Source organism: Theropithecus gelada, chromosome 14, assembly GCF_003255815.1.
Source record: "Theropithecus gelada isolate Dixy chromosome 14, Tgel_1.0, whole genome shotgun sequence".
Taxonomy (NCBI): domain Eukaryota; kingdom Metazoa; phylum Chordata; class Mammalia; order Primates; family Cercopithecidae; genus Theropithecus; species Theropithecus gelada.
The window spans coordinates 7,826,328-7,849,117 of record NC_037682.1 but is presented as its reverse complement, the minus strand read 5'-3'; the positions used below and the strand labels follow the sequence as shown (position 1 = coordinate 7,849,117).

The 22,790-nt window shown below is 54.1% G+C and overlaps 2 protein-coding genes across 5 annotated transcripts in view; one reads left to right on the top strand and one right to left on the bottom strand.

Annotated features, from left to right (window-relative positions):
- RCE1 (Ras converting CAAX endopeptidase 1) overlaps positions 1-13,693 on the top strand; it is a 109,756-nt gene extending 96,063 nt beyond the window's left edge. The window contains exons 1-10 of one of the 2 annotated variants that reach the window (XM_025357308.1): positions 6,340-6,415; positions 10,034-10,254; positions 10,354-10,820; positions 10,953-11,055; positions 11,143-11,226; positions 11,478-11,556; positions 12,054-12,221; positions 12,353-12,424; positions 12,686-12,748; positions 13,020-13,693. In XM_025357308.1, the coding sequence (XP_025213093.1) occupies positions 10,636-10,820; positions 10,953-11,055; positions 11,143-11,226; positions 11,478-11,556; positions 12,054-12,221; positions 12,353-12,424; positions 12,686-12,748; positions 13,020-13,255 (990 nt within the window). In that variant the 5' untranslated portion in view covers positions 6,340-6,415; positions 10,034-10,254; positions 10,354-10,635 and the 3' untranslated portion in view covers positions 13,256-13,693. Of the gene's footprint in view, positions 1-5,774; positions 5,851-6,339; positions 6,416-10,033; positions 10,255-10,353; positions 10,821-10,952; positions 11,056-11,142; positions 11,227-11,477; positions 11,557-12,053; positions 12,222-12,352; positions 12,425-12,685; positions 12,749-13,019 lie in introns of those variants that run through there. The other variant, XM_025357307.1, reaches the window with a different exon arrangement.
- A 1,864-nt stretch (positions 13,694-15,557) lies between these two features.
- The window catches only part of PC (pyruvate carboxylase), a 109,562-nt gene continuing 102,329 nt past the window's right edge, over positions 15,558-22,790 (bottom strand). For 2 of the 3 annotated variants that reach the window (XM_025357315.1, XM_025357314.1), the window contains 11 exons: positions 20,276-20,420; positions 19,774-19,863; positions 19,466-19,687; positions 18,816-18,972; positions 18,063-18,303; positions 17,708-17,957; positions 17,254-17,498; positions 16,973-17,152; positions 16,647-16,895; positions 16,265-16,405; positions 15,561-16,183 (listed from right to left, as the gene is read on the bottom strand). In XM_025357315.1, the coding sequence (XP_025213100.1) occupies positions 15,935-16,183; positions 16,265-16,405; positions 16,647-16,895; positions 16,973-17,152; positions 17,254-17,498; positions 17,708-17,957; positions 18,063-18,303; positions 18,816-18,972; positions 19,466-19,687; positions 19,774-19,863; positions 20,276-20,420 (2,169 nt within the window). In that variant the 3' untranslated portion in view covers positions 15,561-15,934. Of the gene's footprint in view, positions 16,184-16,264; positions 16,406-16,646; positions 16,896-16,972; positions 17,153-17,253; positions 17,499-17,707; positions 17,958-18,062; positions 18,304-18,815; positions 18,973-19,465; positions 19,688-19,773; positions 19,864-20,275; positions 20,421-22,790 lie in introns of all 3 variants that reach the window. The other variant, XM_025357313.1, reaches the window with a different exon arrangement.

The window sequence follows — 22,790 nt, the reverse complement described above, 5'->3', positions numbered from 1 at the left end:
ACTAATTTTTGTATTTTTAGTAGAGACAGGGTTTTGCCATGTTGGCCAGGCTGGTCTTGAACTCCTAACCTCAAATGATCTGGCCGCTTTTTGGCCCTCTCAAAGTGCTGAGATTACAGGCAGGTAATTAGGGATTTAGGGCCCACCCTAAATCCAGGCTGATCCCATCCTGCGATCTGGAATTACAATTTGAGACTTTTCTCAAGCTCACATTCACAAATTCTGGGGGTTAGGATTTGGACATATTTGGGGTGGGGGAGAATGCAGTTCACTACAGCCATCTACGTCTTCAGCTTTCTAGGGACAGGTTCAGGGTAAGGCATGTGCTGTTATCATAGAACCCAGGATATATGGGCAGAGGGACTCCTCAGGATCTAGGAGTGTTTCAGCCTCTGAATTCCTTTTACTTGGGCCTCTGTAGTACCCCAGTAAGACCTAAAAAAGGTAATCTGGGCCAGGCGCAGTGGCTCACTCCTGTAATCTCAGCACTCTGGGAGTGGATCACTTGAGGTCAGGAGTTTGAAACCTGCCTGGCCAACATGACAAAATCCTGTCTCTACTAAAAATAAAAAAATTAGCTGGGTCTGCTGGCACATGCTTTGTAAGTCTCAGCTACTCAGGAGGGTGAGACATGAGAATTGCTTGAACCTAGGGGGTGGAGGTTGCAGTGAGCCAAGATCGTGCCACTGCACCCCAGACTGGGTGACAAAGCAAGACTCTTGTCTCAAAAAAAAAAAAAAAAAAAAAAAAAAAAAAAGATCTGACCTCTTTTACCCTGTTCTTTTGCTATAGTCATGGCTCATAGCCTCAGGGCCATTCATAGCCCAATTAATTTGGCAGATGGCTAGTGAACTCAAGGTCTTACCAGTAGTCATAGGTCTTGGAAAGAAGGAACACTTACTGAATCCCTAATCTGTGCCGAGATTTTCATTTTAATCTCTGCAAAGATGTTATAAGTTAGGTCATAGTTTTCCCACTTTAAAGATGAGGAAACTGATTACAGAACTTTCATAATTTGCCCAGAATCACATAGTCAGTAAATAGCAAGGCTAGAATTTGTACTGAGATCTCTTGGCTCTAAAGCCTGGTAATATTGTTAACACAGAGGACTGGGTTGCAAGCCAAGGGCAGATGAGTGATCCAGGTCATTGAGTAGAACCCATGCTTCTCCACTCAACATCCCCATCAGGTTTCCCTCTGGTAATGGCCATTTAGTGATAACTAACTTGTTAGTGGTACAAGAGTGGCACCCAGTGGCTTCAGCTGGAACTACAAGACTAAGGATGATAGGTCAAATTCTTTCACCTCTGGGTCATTCTGTTTCCATTTCTAAACAGGAAAGGTAGAATAGCTGACCTCTTGAGTAATAGGGAAGAAAATCACCTATTATATGCTCTATTGAGGAACTAAAAAAATGAGGGAGTGTGTATTTAGAGTGAATATATTCAGGGAAAGGTCATGCAGGAATGGAGAGGGTATTATTTTTGTTTTTATTTTTTTAGAAACAGGTTCCTGCTATGTTGCCCAGGCTGGAGTGCAGTGACTATTCATAGGTGTGATCATGGTGCACTACAGCCTCGAACTCCTGGGCTTAAGTGATCCTCCTGTGTCAGCCTCCTGAACTGGAACTACAGGAATGCATCACTGCACCTGGCTAAGAGTGGATATTTTAAGCCTGAATGTTGGAACAGAGACTGTGGGCCAGGATGGAGTGAACAAGATAGTACTCCAGGGTTTAGTGTCATAGGTGTATGTAGGGACTGAGAATTTAAACCCAGAATGAGCAGGAGTAGTAACAAGGAGGCAATTTTCTAAGGAAAGGCATTGTTTCCGGTGGGTGAGGGGAGGGGTAGACTAGAAATAAATGTCCCATAGAATGTTAAATCCAAGGAGGTGTATCCTGAGGTCAGGGCTGTCTTATCTGGGGAACCAGGTGATTAATGAAGGGTATGCAAGGCTCCCAGAGAGGCCCAGAGCTTCATATCTCAATGTGGGTAGTTCCTTGATAAGACCAATTTCAAGATAGGAGAAAGATTTATCTATGACATGAGATTTTTCAGGCCGGGCGCGGTGGCTCAAGCCTGTAATCCCAGCACTTTGGGAGGCCGAGATGGGCGGATCACGAGGTCAGGAGATCGAGACCATCCTGGCTAACACGGTGAAACCCCGTCTCTACTAAGAAATACAAAAACTAGCCGGGCGAGGTGGCGGGCGCCTGTAGTCCCAGCTACTCGGGAGGCTGAGGCAGGAGAATGGCGTAAACCCGGGAGGTGGAACTTGCAGTGAGCTGAGATCCGGCCACTGCACTCCAGCCTGGGCGACAACGCGAGACTCCGTCTCAAAAAAAAAAAAAAAAAAAAAAAGATTTTTCAAGCTAAAGCAAAAAAAAAAAAAAAAAATTCTCTCTCCAGATAAAAATGTTTAGAAAATATCCTCTCTTCCTTCACATCTTTAGTATTACTTTTGCCCTTCCTATGTTCCTTGGAATGTAATTACTTGGGAACTAAAATTTGTTTTAGCAAACAATATATGATAGGTCTCCTATGGAGATAATTCATATACCATAAAATTTACCACTTTAAAGAATAAAACTCATTAAGTATATTCACTATGCTGTGCAGCCATCACCACTAAATTACAGAACATCTCCATCATGCCATTAGCAGTAGCTGTTCGCAGTGAGTCCCAGTTCCCCTCTCCCTTCAATCCCTGACAACCACTAGTATACTTCCCATCTCTGTGGATTTGCCTATTCTGGACACTTCATATAGATGGAACCATACAACATGCGGCCTTTATGTGATTTCTTTCATTTAGCGTGTTTCTAAGGTTCATCTATGTTGTACCATATAACAATTTCATCCATTTTTATGGCTGAATAATAGTCCGTTGTATGGATATACCACATTTTATCCATTAATTAGTTGATTAACACAAGTTTTTTCCCACTTTTTAGCTATTATGAATATGCTGTTACGAACACTTTTGTGTGGACATGCTTGTAACTCTATTGGGTATCTATCTAGGAGTAGGATTGCTGAGTCATATGGTACCACTATGTTTTAACTTTTTAAAGAACTTTCAAGCTGATTTCCACGGTCTGCACCATTTTACATTCCTGCCAGTGCTGTGTGATGCTTCCAGTATCTCTATACCCTCATTAACTGTTGTCATTATTTTTCTTATTGCCATTCTAGTGCATGTGAAGTAATTTCGTGGTTTTGATTTGCATTTCTCTAATGGATGTTGATGCTGAGTATCTTTTCCATGTGTTTACTGGCCATTTATATATCTTCTTTGAAGAAATGTCTATTCAAATCTTTTGCCCACTTTTAAATTGATTTGTTAAATTACTGAGTTATGAGAGTTATTTACCCTGGGCCAGGCATGGTGGCTCATACTTGTAATCCAGCACTTCGGGAGGCTGAGGTGGGAGGATCACTTGAGCCCAGGAGTTTAAGACCAGCCTGGGCAATATAGTGAGACCACGTCACTACAAAAAATACAAATTTTTTTTTTGAGACGGAGTCTCGCTGAGTCGCCCACGCTGGAGTGCACTGGCCGGATCTCAGCTCACTGCAAGCTCCGCCTCCTGGGTTTACGCCATTCTCCTGCCTCAGCCTCCCGAGTAGCTGGGACTACAGGCGCCCGCCACCTCACCCGGCTAGTTTTTTTTGTATTTTTAGTAGAGACGGGGTTTCACCGTGTTAGCCAGGATGGTCTCGATCTCCAGACCTCGTGATCCGCCCGTCTCGGCCTCCCAAAGTGCTGGGATTACAGGCTTGAGCCACCGCGCCCGGCCTACCGGCTAGTTTTTTGTATTTTTTTAGTAGAGACGGAGTTTCACCGTGTTAGCCAGGATGGTCTCGATCTCCTGACCTCGTGATCCGCCCGTCTCGGCCTCCCAAAGTGCTGGGATTACAGGCTTGAGCCACCGCGCCCGGCCCTTTTTTTTTTTTTTTTTTGAGAGGGATTCTTGCTCTGTCACCCAGGCTGGAGTGCAGTAGACTGATCTGGGCACTGCAACCTCTGCCTCTCGGGTTCAAGTGAATCTTCTGACTCAGCCTCTTGAGTAGCTGGGATTACAGGTGTGAGCCACCACGGCTACTTTTTGTATTTTAAGTAGAGACGGGGCTTCACCGTGTTGGTCAGGTTGGTCTCAAACTCTTGACCGCATGATCCGCCTGGCTCAGCCTCCCAAAGTGCTGGGATTACAGGCATGAGCCACCATGCCTGGGCTATAAATAAATTTTAAAAAGAGTTCTTTAATTTGGATAAAAGTTCCTTAGCAGGTATGATTTGTAAACGTTTTCTCCCATTCTTGTGGATTGACTTTTCACTTTTGTTCCTGGGAAGCACAAATTTTATTTTATTTTTTATTTTTTTTGAGATGGAGTCTTGCTCTGTCGCCCAGGCTGGAGTGCAGTGGCGCCATCTTCTCACTGCAAGCTCCGCCTCCCGGGTTCACGCAGTTCTCCTGCCTCAGCCTCCTGAGTGGCTGGGACTACAGGCCCCCGCCACCACGCCCGGCTAATTTTTTTGTATTTTTTTTTTTAAATTATTATACTTTAAGTTCTAGGGTACATGTGCATAACATGCAGGTTTGTTACATATGTATACTTGTGCCATGTTAGTGTGCTGCACCCATCAACTCGTCAGCACCCATCAACTCATCATTTACATCAGGTATAACTCCCAATGCAATTTTTTTTTTTTTTGTATTTTTAGTAGAGGTGGGGTTTCACCGTGTTAGCCAGGATGATCTCTATCTCCTGACCTTGTGATCCTCCCACCTCAGCCTCCCAAAGTGCTGGGATTACAGGCTTGAGCCACCGCACCCGGCCAGGAAGCACAAATTTTTATTTTATTTTATTTTATTTTTGAGATGGAGTCTGACTCATCACCCACGCTGGAGTGCAATGGTGTGATCTCAGCTCACGGCAACCTCCACCTCCCAGGTTCAAGCAATTTTCCTGCCTCAGCCTCCTGAGTAGCTGGGATTACAGGCGCCCGCCACCATGGCCAGCTAATTTTTGTATTTTTAGTACAGGCGGGGTTTCACCATGTTGGCCAGGCTAGTCTCGAACTCCTTACCTCAGGTGATCTGCCTGCCTTGGCCTCCCAAAGTGCTGGGATGAGCCACCACGCCGGGCCACAAATTTTTAATTTTAAGAAGAGGATATCTATTTTTATACATCTGTATTCTTGAAAAAGAGCTGGGAGAATTGGGTCCTGGTCTCAGTAAGAATCTCTTTTTCTCTGTGCAAATTATTGAACTAACCAGTGTGGCAGGGCTCTAGGAGGCTACAGATGACTATAGAATACATCCTGTGGCTTCCCAGGTTTGACTTTCTCAAACTTACCTTGTGTAAGGCACTCAGGTAGCTGTAAAGTGATACAGGCATGATGGCCCTTGCCTTTGAAGGGATTTAGGGTGTAGAAAATGGACATATGCACATTACTTGATGAACGGGCACACAGGATACTTGCAGAGTATGCAGAGCCCGAGGAATGGGCAGGCAGTAGCCAAGAGACTGGAGCTCAGAGAAGAAAGGATGTGCCGTGAGTGGCCAGAGTGCAGAAGGATCCACAGAGGGAAACCTTGAGGACTAGAGGGTGGGTAGGGAGATTCGTGAGCCAGGAGGAAGAAGGAGTTCCAGGTGAGGGCAGACAACCTTGTGAGGTCAGTGAAGCCACCAGGCACACTCCTTTTTCACTAGGGCTCATTCATGTTTCTGCAAAACTCACTTAGGATTTCTAATTTTTTTAAGCAGCTAACCCTAGAGAAAAAGGACTCAGCCCAGGGCACTGAGGACGTACCTGATAACAGCAGCCGGGAGCTCCTAGCAGGTAAGGTTTTAGCTTTTCAAGTGAGCCCTGGACTGCAGCTGGGGAAGTAAAAAACGTGAGTTCAAACTTTCAAACTATTCCATTGTACCTTCTACTACAGCGGCGTCCTTCTGCAATTTAGTGAGCTATTGCTGCCACTGTGGGTCTTCAAGGCAGCAGCAGTTATTCCCTCCCGAAGATGTTAGGACAGGACTAGAAATTTGTAATACAGTCTTGTGCAGTTACAGATAGCTGCACACGATGGGATGGGGGCAGGTAATACGCAGATTCAGTGCCCTGAATCCAGGTGGTTCCTTCACATCTTTTCTTGATCACTGGGGTTGACGCTGCAGCTCCCCTCATTTTGGTTACTATTATGATTTGGGATTTGGAGGCTGCTCCCAAGAGCAGGCACCACGTCACTCTTAATGTGTGTTATGGGGAAGTGTCAGTGCATGTGTTGTGATGGCAATTATACCGAAGTCCTTTCTCCATACATGTCTCTCGCAATACTTAAACAGCCTTCCCAGCCTGCAGCAGCAGGGGTACAGCAGCTCTCACGTTCAGTCACTAGCAGAGGTGCCAGGTACTATTCTGAGCTTTTAAAATGTACTAATGCTCTTAGTTCTCAAAACAATCCTAGGAGCTATAGGCACTGTTATTAACTCTCATTTTACATATGAGGAAATTGAGGCCCACAGATAACAATAAACTTACCCAAGGCTACACAGCCAGTAAATGACAGAGCCAGAATTCAAACCCAGGCAGCCTAGCTCTTCTGTCTCTGGAAGAGCTGAATTAGCAGGGATGCCCTCCGACAGATCCTGAGTCCTTCAGATAAAACAGTATCTGGGTCAAGGGAAGTTGGGGATTGTGACTTCAGCACCTATGCTTGGTTGGTAAATCCCTCTTTCTAGGGTCACAACTACAACACATTTATGCTTAGGCCTAAGATGTGTCCCTGAAATCACTGTCAGCTGAACCATGTTTTAAATGTTGTGGGGGCTGTTGCTACTGAAAAGAACCCTGCTGTGAACGCTTGTACAAAGCAAAGAATCTATTTTTATAAATTTAGATTTGGAGATTTTAAAAAATGCAAGTATGATACATACAATTCAGTATTTATGCAGTCAGAAGAGACAAAAGAATAAGTATCTTCCCATACAAGGAAAAAAATTAACATTTAATTCTGTGGACGCTGGAAAGATGCTGGGGTCTTCCACAGACCTTACCTCATTTAGTCCTTACAGTGCCCTTCTGGGGGTGGGGGGAGGCATGGATCCTAACAAACCAGAGGACCCAGGCTCAGGTCAGGCAGAATGCTTAACAGGAGGTAATGACTTTCAGCTTGCCGCCTCCAAAGCCCGTGTTTTCTCCAGTGTGCAACATAAGCTTTAAAATCTAGGTGTTTATAATCTGGTGGAACCCCTGGAGGATGGCTTGGGCTATTCTGCCCTACAGACCTGTGGCTCTCATCAGCATCCATTCTGACTCACATGGGCAGCCCTGCTGAAGAAAATCACCAAACTGTGGGTTGATGCCACCATCCATCCCTGGTCCACTCAGGAGCCTTTGGTTTGTCAGTCCTTCCCCTTGCTTTTCTGGCCTTTGCCCCTCAGTGGCTACTCCATTCTTTAAAAAATCTACCCAGTCTCTGCCTCCTGCTTCCTACTTACTGATCTCTTTTCTCAGTAAACTCACCCAACTTGCACCCTTCCACTGCAGAACCTCATCAGTGTGGGATCACAGTGGGATCATCTTCCTGCTTTCTCGGGACCTGCTTGCATCAGTTATCACTGCTGCACCTTCAGCTCTCCTCTGAGTTCCTTTCCCTCAGCAGGTCAAGCTCTCATTTTGTCAGAAGAAAATCTCCCATGACCTTGAATTTCCTCCACCTCTTTCCATCAATCTCATCCAAGGGTCTCAAAACCACAAGCTGCATGCACCCTGTCTCCCTTTCTTCCTCTCATTCTCTCCATCACTTAGGGTACTTGCTTTCTCTGTGGCCTCTGAAACTTCTCCCCTTAGGGAAGGCCTCTTAATTACCAAATTTTGCATTTATCTTCATTGTATCTGAACTATGCGCAAAATTTGGCACTGTAAGACTATGACTCGCCTGGTTTTTCCCTCTGGGCTTTTCTCTTCACCTACTTTCTTCTGGTCATGCCTAAATAGTGCTTCTCCTGCTCTCCCACCCAGCTATCTTCCATCCCAGCTGCTGACCCCTGCCTCTGGGCTCAAGACTCTCAAATTGGTGTGACCAGCCAAGGCCTCTGCTGAGCGCCAGTTGGGAGATTCATTTGCTCACTAGGCAGCTCCTCATGGAGGTCCCATTGGTACCTCAGTTTCCTCTCTCCTGACTAAAGAGACTTTGGTCTCTGTCATGATTAATAGCACACTGTCCAGTTTATCACATCTGAAATCTTGGATTAATTCAAGAGGACTCTCATTCTTTTTTTTTTTTTTTGAGACAAAATCTCCCTCTGTTGCCCAGGCTGGAGTGCAGTGGCATGATCTCAGCTCACTGCAACCTCTGCCTCCCAGGTTCAAGTGATTCTCTTGCCTCAGCCTCTGAATAGCTAGGACTACAGGTGCCCACCACCATAACCAGCTAATTTTTGTATTTTTAGTAGAGTCGGGGTTTCACCATGTTGGCCAGGATGGTCTCGATCTCCTGACCTCGTGATCTGCCCACCTCGGCCCCCCAAAGTGCTGGGATTACAGGCGTGAGCCACTGCACCCAGCCAAGAGGCCTCTCCCACATCCAGGTGCTCACCAAGGCCTGTCACTTAGGCCTGATGAACACTTCTGATTCCTGGTGACGCCTCCATCCCCACTGTCTTCACTTTTGTCGAAGTGGGCTCTTAAGGTCTTCCTGTCTCTAGTTTGATCTAAGCCACACCTTTGAAAGAACAATCTTTCTGAAGTACAAAATTACCAATATATTTCACCAGTGCTTAAAACTCTTTATTGGCTTCCTGTCTCTTACAGATGAAAATCTGTTTCTAGCCCGGCATGGTGGTGTGTGCCTTTAGTCCCAGCTACTCGAGAGGATGAGGCCAGGAGTTCAAAGCTGCAGTGAGCTATGATCGTGCCACTGCACTCCAGCCTAGGTGACAGGCGAGACCCCATCTATAGAGTAAACATTTATGTAGGAGGTTGTTTTATGCCTTTGCATAAAGATTACTTGCGTAACTTTCAGCATGAAATTCCCTTTCTCTCCCTTGTCTGTCTGGCATATCACTATTCATACTTCAAAACCCAGCTCTGGGACAGGAGTGGTGGCTTATGCCTGTAATACCGTAACTTTGGGGAGCTGGGGTGGGAGGACAGCTTCAGACCAGTCTGGGCAACACGGTGAGACCCCCATCTCTACAAAAAGTAAAAAAATTAGCTGGTGTGGTGGCACGCCCCTGTGGTCCCTGGTACTCGGGAAGCTGAAGCTGAGACAGTAGGATCGCTTGAGCCCAAGAGGTCAGGCTGCAGTGAGCCAGGATTGCGCCACTGCACTCCAGCCTGGGCAACAGAGCAAGACCCTGTCTCAAAAAAACAAAAAAGCCCAGCTCAGGTTATCTCCTCAGGGAACCTTTCTTCACATGCAGAAGTGGTCGGCTCCCTTCTCTGTTCTAACCCTGGGCTTTGTACACAGGTTTGCATCCCTCCTAGCATCTGTGAGCTTCTCTTAGGGAAAAGCTCATTGATCTACATCCCCAGGACCTGCTCCGGAAGAATCTATCCATCTAAACTCGCTTTAATTTGACAAATGAATCAGTTAAGAGTAGGAAAGCTGCCTATGGGCACCGCCCAATGCAACGTGAGCAACTAAGGGAGACAGAACTGAGGCCAGAGAGGTGATGGGGGGACAGGCTGGCAGGGAGGGGAGCTTGTCAGTGCAGACTCCAGGAAGAATCTGTGTGCAGAAAGCTACTGAGCGGCCCGAGTCCCCCAAGTGAGGGCTCGGGACAATCTCCTGCCCGGGTGAGAGAATAGGGAGGCCCTGAAACCTCTCTGAAGCCTCAGGTTGCTCCTGAAGCGCCCGGAGCTGCAGGGTTTTGGTGTGGATGGGACCTGCTGACAGGGATGCGGTGGGAAGAGCCCCTCGGCGCCCTTTCTCCCAGGCTTCCCCCCAAGCTTCCCCCCTACCCAAGGGTCTTCCTAACACAGGGCCATGAAAATAAGATGAAGGTGGCTTGTTTTCTCCTAGATACCAACGGGCAAGCAGAAAACAAGAGGCTCAAGAGGGGCAGCCTCCGCATGGAGGAGATGCGAGCTCTGCACTCCGCCAGGGCCCCGAGCCCATCAGAGGCCGCCCCGCGCCGCCCGGAGGCCACCGCGGCCCCCCTCACTCCTAGCGGAAGGGCGGCCTTTAAGGCTCACGGCAGGGCCCTGGCGCCGGGCAGGGTGAGCCCTGGGAGCCGCCTGAAGGTAACTGAGCGAGCGCTGCGCAGGGAAGGGTGCGGCAGGAGGTGCGGGCCACAGGCCGCTGCCGAGGGGTCCTCACTCCGGGCCCCGTTGTTCCCGCAGGACGTGCTGTGGCTGCAGGAGGTCTCCAACCTGTCGGAGTGGCTGAGTCCCAGCCCTGGGCCCTGAGCCGGGTCCCTTTCCGCAAGTGCCCACCGAGCCGGAGGCTGCGGGCAGCCGCTGCCCCGTTGTTTAATAAAGCTGCTCCGCGCTCACCGAGGCCGCTTCCGCGTCTGCTTCCGCGTCGGGCCCGGGTGGGGCGGGGCCTGGAGCCGCGCCGCAGCCTGACGTCACCCACACCTCCCTGGGACTGCGTCACTGGTGCGCGCCGCGGGTCAGGGCGCAATGGCGGCGCTGGGCGGGGATGGGCTGCGCCTGCTGTCGGTGTCGCGGCCGGAGCGGCCGCCCGAGTCGGCGGCGCTGGGCGGCCCGGGCCCCGGGCTGTGCTGCTGGGTGTCAGTGTTCTCCTGTCTCAGCCTCGCCTGCTCCTACGTGGGCAGCCTCTACGTCTGGAAGAGCGAACTGCCCAGGTGCGGGGGCTGCGCGCGGCCGGAACCCGCGCCCCTGCGAGGCGGGGTTGCGGGCGGAGCTTGGGCGAGCCGGGGGCGGGGCTGCGCTGATGGGCAGCCGCGGGCCCCTTGAACTTACTGTCCCCTCCGTAGGGACCATCCCGCCGTCATCAAGCGGCGCTTCACCAGCGTCCTGGTGGTGTCCAGTCTCTCACCCCTGTGCGTGCTGCTCTGGAGGGAACTCACAGGCATCCAGGTGCGAAGGAGGCGGGGCAAAGGGGGAGAGAACTCAGGGGTCTTTAGGGGAGGAAGCAAGACTGATGCCCCCTTTCCTGTGGCTCAGCCAGGCACATCCCTGCTCACCCTGATGGGCTTCAGGCTGGAGGGCATTTTCCCAGCGGCGCTGCTGCCCCTGTTGCTGACCATGGTGAGTGCTCCTTTTGTATTTTTTCTTCTGGTCTTTGTTATCAGCTTGATGCGCAGTGCTTTGGACTCCTCTTGATTGTATTCAGTTTTTGGCTGATGGGAGACAGGGCTTTTGAGATGGCCCCAGGGTTCTCCGGTATGCATGGTCTGGAAATCCTGGCTGAGAGGATTTCAAGCTTGGGGTCTCAGGGGCATGGGCAAGGGTCTGGGCAAAAGCGGTGGGTTGTGGTGAAAGTGTTTTCTTGCCCTCAGATTCTTTTCCTGGGCCCACTGATGCAGCTTTCTATGGATTGCCCTTGTGACCTGGCAGATGGGCTGAAGGTTGTCCTGGGTGAGTCTTAACGGCTGAAGGGAAAAGTAGGCACAGGCAGTCCAGGACAATGGGGCAGGGAGTCAGCGGGCTCAGGGTGTGATCTGGACACGTGAAATGTTCTCTGGGTGTGTTTTCTCATCAGTAAACTGGAAACAGAGCTAGATGGCCTCTAAGGGTTGATTCCCAACGTCCAAGGAGTTCCCTGGGAACCCCCAGCTGTATTTGGTGTGGACCAGAGAGCACTGTCCCCTGCTTCCCCAACCAGTGCTGGTCTTGGTTAAATTTTGGTGTCTCCAGAGTTTACTTCCAGGATGCCCTGCCTCATCTAATGCCTTCCCTTCAGGTCCTCTCAAGACATTGGGTTTATGTTGGGTCCACATCCCCGTCCTCAGGAGTATTGATGCCTAACTTGAGTTTGACCAGGGTGAAGTTGTGGGAGAGGAGCCCTTGGAGCCTCTGGGGTCTCATTGTCCGATAGCCCGTCACTCACAGCTTATCCTGAATTCCTTCTGCAGCCCCGCGCTCCTGGGCCCGCTGCCTCACAGACATGCGTTGGCTGCGGAACCAAGTGATCGCCCCCCTGACAGAGGAGCTGGTGTTCCGGGCCTGTATGCTGCCTATGTTGGCACCGTGCATGGGCTTGGGCCCTGCTGTGTTCACCTGCCCGCTCTTTTTTGGAGTTGGTGAGTCTGGCCAACTTGGTCCTGGTGTGTTCTCAGCATGAGAGCTGAGAAGGGGGCTTGAGGTGTGAGGGGCAGGCCTAGAACGGAGGTTGGGAGCAATGACTGTGATGTGATTGTCATCTTTTTCCCAGCCCATTTTCACCACATTATTGAGCAGCTGCGTTTCCGCCAGAGCAGCGTGGGGAACATCTTCTTGTCTGCTGGTGAGTCCTGGCTAGCTGGTCTGGGTTAGGGTGTGTGATGATGTCCCTAATGGCCAGTCTGGAGAAGGAATTGGGAACTGAGGGCTACAGTATTGGAGGGGCCACTGACCGTGGGAGTTGGGGTGCAGGACAGCTGTAGGTGGTGGGGCAGGCAGCCACTGCCCCGGGTGGAGGGGATGCTGGATCTTTGGCTGATGGGTGTGTAGTGCGGGGGCAGGAAGGGCGTGCAGGTGTGGTCACTCGCGGCCTCCCCGTCTCCAGCGTTCCAGTTCTCCTACACAGCCGTCTTCGGTGCCTACACTGCTTTCCTCTTCATCCGCACAGGTTGGTCCTCAGTCCCTCATGGGTCCCTGGGGGCCCACAGGAGCGGGTGGGAGAATGGGAATACTGTTTGTTCTAGGAACAAGTTCTTCTATTCCAGTCCTTGAGACAGGCTGGTCTGAGAGGTGGAAAGGAGCAGAGGCCGTGGTGTGTGGGTGGATGGCTGGGGTAGTGGGATCTTGATCTCCTGTTTTAGGGGATGAGGGTCACTAGCCCTAGAAGGGCCAGAGGAGGTGGTAGGGCTGCTCCCTGAGTTGCTGTCTCTTTTCCCCAGGACACCTGATTGGGCCGGTTCTCTGCCATTCCTTCTGCAATTACATGGGTTTCCCGGCTGTTTGCGCGGCCTTGGAGCACCCGCAGAGGCGGCCCCTGCTGGCAGGCTATGCCTTGGGTGTGGGACTCTTCCTGCTTCTGCTCCAGCCCCTCACGGACCCTAAGCTCTACGGCAGCCTTCCCCTTTGTGTGCTTTTGGAGCGGGCAGGGGACTCAGAGGCTCCCCTGTGCTCCTGACCTACGCTCCTGGATACAATATGAACTCTCACCGGCTCCCCAGCCCTCCCCACCAAGGGGTACTGCAGGGGAGGGACTGGCTGGGGTCCCCGAGATCTCAGGAATTTTTGTAGGGGATTGAAGCCAGAGCTAGTTGAATCCCAGGGACCAAGAGAAAGGAGCAGATATCCAAAGGGTGCAGCCCCTTTCGAAAGGGGTGTTTACGAGCAGCTGTGAGTGAGGGGACAAGGGGCAGGTCCCAGGAGCCACACACTCCCTTCCTCACTTTGGACTGCTGCTTCTCTTAGCTCCTCTGCCTCTCAAAAGCTGCTCGGGGGTTTTTTTATTTATAAAACTTCTCCCCACCCCCACCCCCCAACTTCCTGGGTTTTCTCATTGTCTTTTTGCATCAGGACTTTGTATTGGGATATTAAAGAGATTTAACTTGGGTAACATGGCCTTGGACCTTTGGGAATCGGTCTATTTGGGATCTTGTGTGAGGACTCTAGGCAGCTCTTGGGAGTGTGCCCACCACCTGTCCCAGCTACCTTCAACAGTGACATCTGGGCGGTGCATCCCGGCAGGTGGTTCCCTGGAGTACAGAATGGGCTGGGAGCTTTGGTTGCTGGGGGCCTGTGGCTTCCTCCTTCCTGAGCCATGCCCCAAAGTCCTAGTGTTGGTGGGTCTGAGACTGCAGGTAGCAGCTGTGAGCCCCACTCGTCCTGGGGCCTGTGGCTTGGCTGATGGGTCAGGGAGGGAACCATGGCCATGGCCCTGGCCCTGGCCCTGGCCCTGGCCTCAGCAATGGAGCCTCTGAGCTGTCTCTTCTGAGGGGAGGAGGACTGGCCTGAAGCCTCTGCCGGGACCTCCAGTCTGCCCGCCGTGTTTTTCACAAGAGGAAATAGGTCCCAAATGGGAGAGAAACCTACTCCTGAATCACCAGAAGTAGAGGCTTTCCCGGTTCCCTCCACCTCAGACCTCTGCCCCAGAGGAACCCAGAACACAGGCTGCAGCTCTGAGGGCGGCGGCGACTTTGCCAAGCAACACGGTGACTCCAGGGTCCTTCTCAGCACCTGCGAGTGTTCTGCCTGCTCTCCATCATTTTTGGAAGGGCTCTCATTTCCCTGCCTGTGCCCTTTTAAAATTAGATTCTCGAACCCGGGAGGCGGACATTGCAGTGAGCCAAGATCACGCCACTGTACTCCAGCCTGGGCGACAGAGCGAGACACTGTCTTGGTGGTGGGCTGGGAGGGCGGGGGGCAGGTAGGAAATGTTAGCCCTTTAGGTCCCATTCCAGGCTCAAGGAGGTTGTCCCAGGGTCCCTTCCCTGAGGCTGGCCGCTGCGGGAAAGAAAAGGGATGTGCAGTCCCTGCCCCACGATGCCTGCAGGCTGGCCGTGACGACATCCACCCGGATGGCAGGGGCAGCATCGCAGTCACTTGCCTCCTGGGGTACATCTGGGACCTGGCGGTCCAGAAAGGAAGAGGCTCAAGCCCACTGTGACTTGGCCATCCCAGAGGTTGGACTGGCACTGGGAGCACTGGGCAGAGGCCTGCTGGGTGCTTCCTACCCAGAGGCTGGTGTTTCCTGCATCAGCCTCCCCACCCCCACCCCTCCATCTCAGGAACTGCCCAGCCTCCTGCTCCCTTCCCCATCCTCCCCCTACCTGTGGGCAGGAGGGCAGTGGTGCAGGCAGGGTTAGTGTCCCCGCTGCAGGAAAGGCAACTGAGCAGGGGTCTGGAGGGGTGGTCATGGGGAGTGGCAGGGTTAGAACCTGAGACCCTGGACTCCCCCTCACCTCCTGCCATCATTCTCACATCCAGAGCACGCACAAGACTGCCGGATCACCATTCCCGAGGGTCTCACCCACTGCCCAGAAGGTGGTACCTGCTTGCATTTACCTGCTAACTGAGGTGGGACGCTGGCCTTGGGTTTTAGAAAATAAAGCAGCGGGGCTGGGAGACGAGTCTGCCAACGGCCTGGGTTTCATCTCTCTCTGTCTCTTACTACTTGTGGAGTCCTGGACAAATTACTTAATCTTCCTGTGACTTGATCTCTGTGTCCGTAAGAGGATAAGGTTAATTCCCTGAGTTAACAGGTGTTAAATACTTAGAACAGGCCCCACCCCTCAAGTAAGTTCAGTACTACTAGTCCTGTTGGGGGAGTATACACAGTAAGCACCCAATAGTGACTTAAAACAGGGCCACAGTTGTCATCCTCACTACCCTCTGAAGAGGATGACACAACTGACCTGCCCACCCACTGCTGAGTGGTGTGGGCTGGGGGCTGCACTAGGCCGGGGGGCTGCACAGCATCCACCATGGAGGGCAGGGGAAAGCCAGTTTTATTGAGCAAACTTCCCAGGACCTGGGACATCTTAAATCTCCCCTTCCCCCAGGAGATAGGACCCCTAAACCTCCCCCGGGTCCTAGGACCACCTGACCCACCACTTGTAGTCTCCAGTGAGGAGGAGACCCTTATTTGGCAAGAGATGAACATGTGAGCAGCTGTCCGCCAGAGGAAAGGACGATGGCTGAAAGGAATGAGCCGCTGCAGGCGGTGTCTCTCCTGTCCAGCTCTGGACAGGACCTCCATGGCCCGACCTTGCTGGCCTCGGGCGCTGGCTGGCCTGGGCCTGCTGTGGCAGCACAGCTTCTGTTGAAGGCTTGGGGATGGCCAGGCTGCCAGTCTGGGGCAAGATCACTCGATCTCCAGGATGAGGTCGTCGCCTTCCAGTGTCATGTCCTTGGTCACATGAACCTTGCGGACAGTGCCCTCCATGGGCGAGGTCACCACAGTCTCCATCTTCATGGCACTGAGCACACACAGGGGCTGGCCCTTGGTCACCCTGGCCCCTGCCACCACTTTGATGTCTATCACCTTCCCAGGCATGGGCGCCCCGATCTGACCTTTCACGTCCTTCAGGGCCTTGGGGTGGAAGTGCATCTCCTAAAGACACAGGCCAGAAGGGACATGAGATCCTGGGCCCAGACGTCTCCCCCAGGGCCAGCCGGGCGGTGGGGCTAATACCTTCATGGCCTGGGTATCCTTGACCAAGATGGACCGCAGCTGCCCATTGAGCTCAAAGAAGACCTGCCTCTGGCCAGCCCGGTTCAGGTCGCTCACGGCCAGGGCTTTGATGTGCAGCGTCTTGCCCCGCTCCAGCTCCACCTGCAGGAAGAGTGCGCAGACTCAGGGCTGGAGGCCAAGGTGGGAGAGCAGTCCCCCGGCCCTGGCCATAGGAAGTCCCCACACTGGGCCTTGGCTCCTCGTCCCTAAAGGCCTAGCTTCCGGTCTCAAGAGTCCTTTCTGCTCCCAAAGCTTGTGAGGCTGAGTGACAGCCGAGCTAAACTCCAGCGCTCTGGGGCTGGGGGGCCAGGGTGGAGTGTGGACAAGCAGCAGAGCCACTGACCTCAAACTCCTCTGCAATCCTGGGTCCCTGAAGGAAGAGGCGAGTATTCAGGCTATCCAGGGGGCCAAAGGTGGCAGTGAAGTCCTTGAAGTGGGCAAACACATCGGGGTACATAGCTGCTGAGAGCACATCTTCTGGGGTCACCTCCTCCCCATGCCGGTCTACCAGCTCCTTCTCCAGTGCCTGCAGATCCAGGGGAGGCAGGGAGGCTCCGGGCCGCCCCTCCACCCTCGGCAGGTCCTTCAGTACCTGGGGAACAAAGCGGAGTGTCAGTCCCAATTCCTGCATCCAGCCCCCACCCTCACATCATGCTGGGCCTTCCCTACCTTAGAGCGAAAGGGTTCGGGGAACCCCCCATGGGGGACACCGATGTAGCCCTGCAGGAACTCCACCACGGAGCGGGGGAAGGATAGCTCTTCTGCCTGAGCTTCAGCCTCTGCCCGGCTCAATCCATTCTGCACCATAAACTGGGCCAGGTCCCCCACGATCTTGGAGGAGGGCGTCACCTGAGAAGGCCCTGGAGGTTAGGGTGCCAGGCACCTCAAGGCAGCCAGCAGCAGGTGCATGCAGGGCTGGGTCAGGTAGGAGAGCGCTGGGCAGGGCTCACCTTGATGAGATCGCCCAGCATCTGGTTGGCCTCCACATAGGCCTTCTTGACCTCCTTGAACTTGGAGCCGAGCCCCATGCTGTGGGCCTGGAAGTGCAGGTTGGTGTACTGGCCCCCTGGGATCTCATTCTCATACACATCCGAGTTGCCAGACTTCATGGTGGCCGTGCAGTCGAAGGCCGCGTACAGTCCCCGAGCCCCCTCCCAGTACTCACTGTAGTCAAACACTCGCTCCATGGGCACCTCTGCAGGGAGGCCAGAGTCAGAGGAAGCCTTAGAAATGCATGACTCCTCCAGGACCCAGGGCTAGCTCAGGTCCCATGTCTGACTCAGGTGACAGAAGGCGGCAAGGCCAGAGCAGGGCATCTGGATCCTAGGCAGGTCCAACACTACTGGGACTGGTGGTGGCTGCGGATTGGAGAGGGGTGTGGCCACGGGCTGCTGTTCTTCCTACCTGTGTCCAGGGGAGTCCCTCTGGTACAGGCCACCAGGGCCCCCATGCTGGGCTGTGACGTCATCCCAGACATGGAATCGGCTGCCACATCTACCACATCAGCTCCAGCCTGGGCACAGGCCAGCATGGCTGCCACGCCTGCCCCTGACGTGTCGTGGGTGTGGATGTGCAGTGGGAGGTCGGGGAAGCGGTCCCGGAGGGAGCTGACCAGCATGGTGCAGGCCGTGGGCTTCAGCAGCCCAGCCATATCCTGGAGGAGGTCGGGGAGAGAGATGGTAGAGGGGGCAGGACATGTGCCTGTGGGTGGGGGCATGGTCGGGACAGAGAGGGAGAGATGGACAAGTGGCCCAGGCACCTTGATGCACAGGATGTGGGTGCCAGCTCGCACCAGCTCTTCGGCCAAGCCCATGTAGTACTGCAGTGAGTACTTGGTGCGGCTGGGGTCGGACACGTCGCCGGTGTATGAGATGGCAGCCTCCACCACGCCTCCGGCACTTCCTGCCGCCTCCATGCCCAGCAGCATGTTGGGCAAGTAGTTGAGGGAGTCAAACACGCGGAAGACATCCATGCCATTCTCTTTGGCCACCTCACAGAACCTGCGAGGGTGAGAGAGCCCAGGGCTGAGCCCCACCCCACCTCCCTCTGAACAGTCTTCCCTGGCTCCTTCCTGACCCACTCTACTGCCCCGGGGAATGAGATCTGAGGATCTGGCCTGGCATGGGGTGTGGTATCCACAGGTCGTTGGCGGGGGGCACCCAAGTGTGGACCAGGCCCTGGAGGATCAGCTAGGCCAGTGGCAGCCTGCGGAAGAGGGCACTGAGCAAGGAGTCCTGAGGCCTGGGTTCCAGTCCCAGCCCTGTACCGAGTGACCCGGGCAAGTCTCAGGCCTTCCACTGCCCCAGGAGTGAGGGGGTAATTTCGAATCCTGTTCAGTTCTGCAACTCCAATTCTACACTTCTCGATTATTTCCCAACAGCAGCCTGTGCTGCATGTGGCCACAGAGAGACTTGGTGTCAGGCCCACTGTGGGGAACAGAGGCCACCACGACGTGGCTCGGTACTCTCTGGGCCACAACAGGTAGTATCTGCCCACCCCACCCCAGGCTCACTTGAAGACCACGTTGTCTGGGTAATTGGTGTAGCCCACAGCGTTGGCCCCCCGCAGCAGCATCTGGAAAGGGATGTTGGGGATGAGCTCCCGGAGCTCCTGCAGCCGCCGCCAGGGGCACTCATACAGGAAGCGCATGGCGACATCAAACGTGGCTCCTGCACAGGAACCAAGAGGCCCAGATCAGCTCTGCGTGTCTGGGGAACTCCACCAGGCCTTGCAGCCAGCTCTGCAGCCCAAGCCTCTGGCCCCAATACCAGGTCCTGCTCATCTCCGCCGTCCCTGTGTTCCCTGCTCCAACCCCCACAAATTTTTCCCTTGGCTGATCTCTCGGGGGAGACCAGGCTCATTTGTGTCCCTTCTATGCCCCCTGTATAATCCCACCTTCTGTGCATCTCTGTGCTATAATTAACTAACAGGCAAGTGTCTCCTCCTGACCCTGGGCCTCCCAGGATGCACCTGGTTTCAGCTCTGCAACCTCGTGCCAGCACCAGGCCTGGCCAGAGAGGGGGCTGGGCCTTCTTCAGTTCTTCCTCTTTGGTGTTCTTGGTGTTAACGTCTCTAGCTTGTCCCCAGTGGCCTAAGCCTTTGGGATTGGCCACACAGTGGGCACCCAATTCCTGCCAGGTGCTGCGCAGCATGCCAGCCTACCTCCCCAGTTCTCCATGCTGAAGAGCTTGCTGAAGTTGTGGGCAACATAGGGGGCGATCTTTTTGAGATCGTGGGTGCGCACACGAGTGGCCAACAGTGACTGGTGGGCGTCCCTGAAGGTCGTGTCCATCAGCAGCAGCCCCTCATGGTTCCGCACAGCTCGAGCAAAGCCCTCGGGCCCCTCTCGCAGCAGAATGTCTCTGAAACCAGCCGGGGGCGGGCCTAGGGTAGACAGGGGCATTGGTGCCCGTCCTGCAGGTGGCAACCTCTTATCTCCCCCATGAGTTGACAGAATGGATCTCACCTACCTATGGGCACTGCAGGGACAATGGGGTCCGTGGGGCTGGGGCTGGCCTTGACGGGAATCGGGGTGGTTGGGCCGTTTACCATGACATGGCCTGGGGAGAGAGTGGGCAGTGGGTCAGGGTGGGCTGGGCAGAGGCTGAGTAGAGGGCAGCAGTGAGAGTGGCTGGGCTCAGGGACAGGGACACATCCCTCCAGGATCCCCGGGCTTCCAGCTGGCCCCTGTCCTCTCCACAGCCAGCGCCTCCTGGGACCAGGCACTGGGGACCTCTTGAGGGCCACGTGGATGGAAAAGTGGGGTCTCTCAGATCAGGAGCAAGGAGAGTGGTGAATGGGAGGGTGCAGGACAAGAGGATGCAGGGCCAGAATGAGGGCAGGGGTGAGGGGCAGAGGGCACTAGGAAGTTCTTTGGTCATGGGGAGTGGCAAAGAGGTAGGAGCAAGGGATTGGGAAAGGGAGGAGAAGGGTGGGGAGGGAAGGGCAGGGCAGGGCAGTCTCGGGCCAGACCAAGGTAGTGCAACAGCTTTTGGGCCCGGTTCTGCGCAGGCCGCAGCTGGAACAGCTCTGGGTTCTCGTCGATGAACTGGGTGTCCACGGTGCCTGCCAGGAACTGCTGGTTGTTGAGCACATTCTGCAGGAAGGGGATGTTGGTCTGCAGAACAGAGGTAGGTAGGAGGGTGTCACCATGCAGCACAGACAGGGAAGGGAGAGGAGAAAAGGCTGAAGGTGCCACCCCAGGCCAGCACAGCTTCTGGGCCTCACTGCAGAGGGCCACTTCCCCATCCCTCAGCCCTCCCCTTACTCCGGCAGAGTCCCCTAAGCTGTCAGGGGGTGAGCCTGCTCCCTCCATACTTGCTTACCCCGAAGCATGTGCTGAAGGCCACCCCCTCCTGCCTCCCTGCAGCCTAGAACAGGGCTCAGCCTTTCTTCCAGCAGCGTGGCCCACAGCAGTCACCCTCAACCCCCTGCCCACGCTTCCCGAAAGAGGGCTCTGCCCGCAACAGACCACACACTGGCACTCTCACTCAGTCACTCCTCCCAGCTGAGTCCAGCGGGCGCGCTCCCGCCTTGCTGCTCGTTCCCTGGGCTTCCAAGCCATCTTGCTCTCCTGTCCTCTTCTTCCCCGGCTCCTCACACATCACAAGCTCCCAGAAGGCCCCGTCCCGGGGCTGCAGCACCAGTGACAGGCTCTGCCTCCAGGGCAAGACCCAGAGGTGCAACTGCCTCCCGGGCCCTTCCTTGTTCACCCATCACATAAGTTCAGCAAGTCCACGGCCAGGCTCCTGCCTGTGCACCCGTCCTCCTGTGCCCAGTGGGTGCCCCACTGTCCCCCCAGTTACCAAAACCTGCATCCCCTCACCCTCACCACCCGCTCCTCCATGCCATTGGTCAACCCAGAGGATTCGACCACAGCCATTTCGGGACCCTGTGACCTCTTCTCCATCTCCAGGCCACACCCTCCACCGCCTTTCTCATCATGGCCACCTCCAGCCACATCACACTTGCCTCGCGCTCCACGCCTTTGCACCTGCCTGGGAAGCTCTCCTTGAACTTCTGAACTCAAGGGCCTTCGTCCTGGCCTCACACCTCGGCAGAGCTGATGCTCACCTTTCCAGCAGGCCCCTGAGGAACGCCCGTGGGCAAGCGCACCCTTCAGCTTCACCTGCTCGTCTGCCTGGGAACCCCTTGGGGGCAGGGCGCTGCCTGGGGCATGTGTCAGTGTGCTTTGTGCACAGGGGCCCTCGGTGCCACTCATTAAATGGCTGGGTGACAACATGAGGCTGGGTCAGGGCGAGTATGACTTAAAAGGCCACATGGGGACATGGGGGCCAGCACTGTGAGAGGTGCTCCAAGGCCTGTGAAAGCATGGCCTGTGGCCGTGTAGCGACAGCCCTGGCTTCCACCTCAGAGAAAACATCTCCATGCGTCACTTATTCATGATCCCTGTTGGCACCTTCGACAGGGACTCAAGGCCACCTGGACCTCTCTGAGCTCGCCCTCTCCTCTTGGGCTCCCATCACCTGGAGGCCTGGATAGGAAAGGTGCCTCCCCCCAGCATGTCACGTGCCCAACACAGAGTGGGGCCCTGCCAGCAGTGCCGCACCTGTCTGCCCTTGAGCCTTGCCCCTGCCTCTCCTGAAGAGATGCTGACGTTTCAGCTGGGCCAAGGCATGGCACTGGAGAAGGGAGGCAGCTAATGAAACCATCCAAAGAGCCCAGATTGCACATGGTGAGAAGGACCCTTGGAGGCCTCCCTTTCCCACACTGCGTCTCTCTTTTGCAGACGTCTCCCCTTTGTGACTGGCGGGCTGCCCATCCTCTCCTCTGTTCTGTAAGCTCTGTGGGGGCAGGAACCAGGCCCATCCGGTTCCTGATCAGCTCAGCTCCCAGCACTGGGCGGCCATGGTGAATGCTAGTAAACATCTATATTTAGAGTGAATTGAAACTTTTTTTTTTTTTGAGACACAGTGTGTGGCCCAGGCTGGAGTGCAGTGGTGCAATCTCAGCTCACTGCAACCTCTGGCTCCCTGGTCCATGCGATTATCGTGCCTCATCCTGACAGACGTGCACTACCACGCCCAGCTAATTTTTGTATTTTTAATATAGACGGGTTTTGCCATATTGGCCAGGCTGGTCTCGAACTCCAGGCCTCAAGTGATCCACCCGCCTCGGCCTCCCAAAGTGCTGGGATTACAGGCATGAGCTACTGCGCCCGGTGGAAAACATTTTTGATGGGGAGAAGAGGAACAAAGCCATACCTGGTGCCACTGCACATCAGAGTTGACCTGCACCACGACTGAATCCCCCTCATTTTACAAACGCCACAGCCGAGGCCCAGTGAGTGGTGACAGTGAGAATGGCTTCCGGCTGCCCATAAGCCCCTCACAAGCTGCAGCTGTCCTCCCCTCTCGCCCCTAGGAAATGCTTAAAGTATGTACCATCCATCTCTCCTGACCTACAGGAGGAACTTGTTTTCAGTGGTCGGGTAACGTGCCCAGGACTACACTGCTGTGCCGGCGGG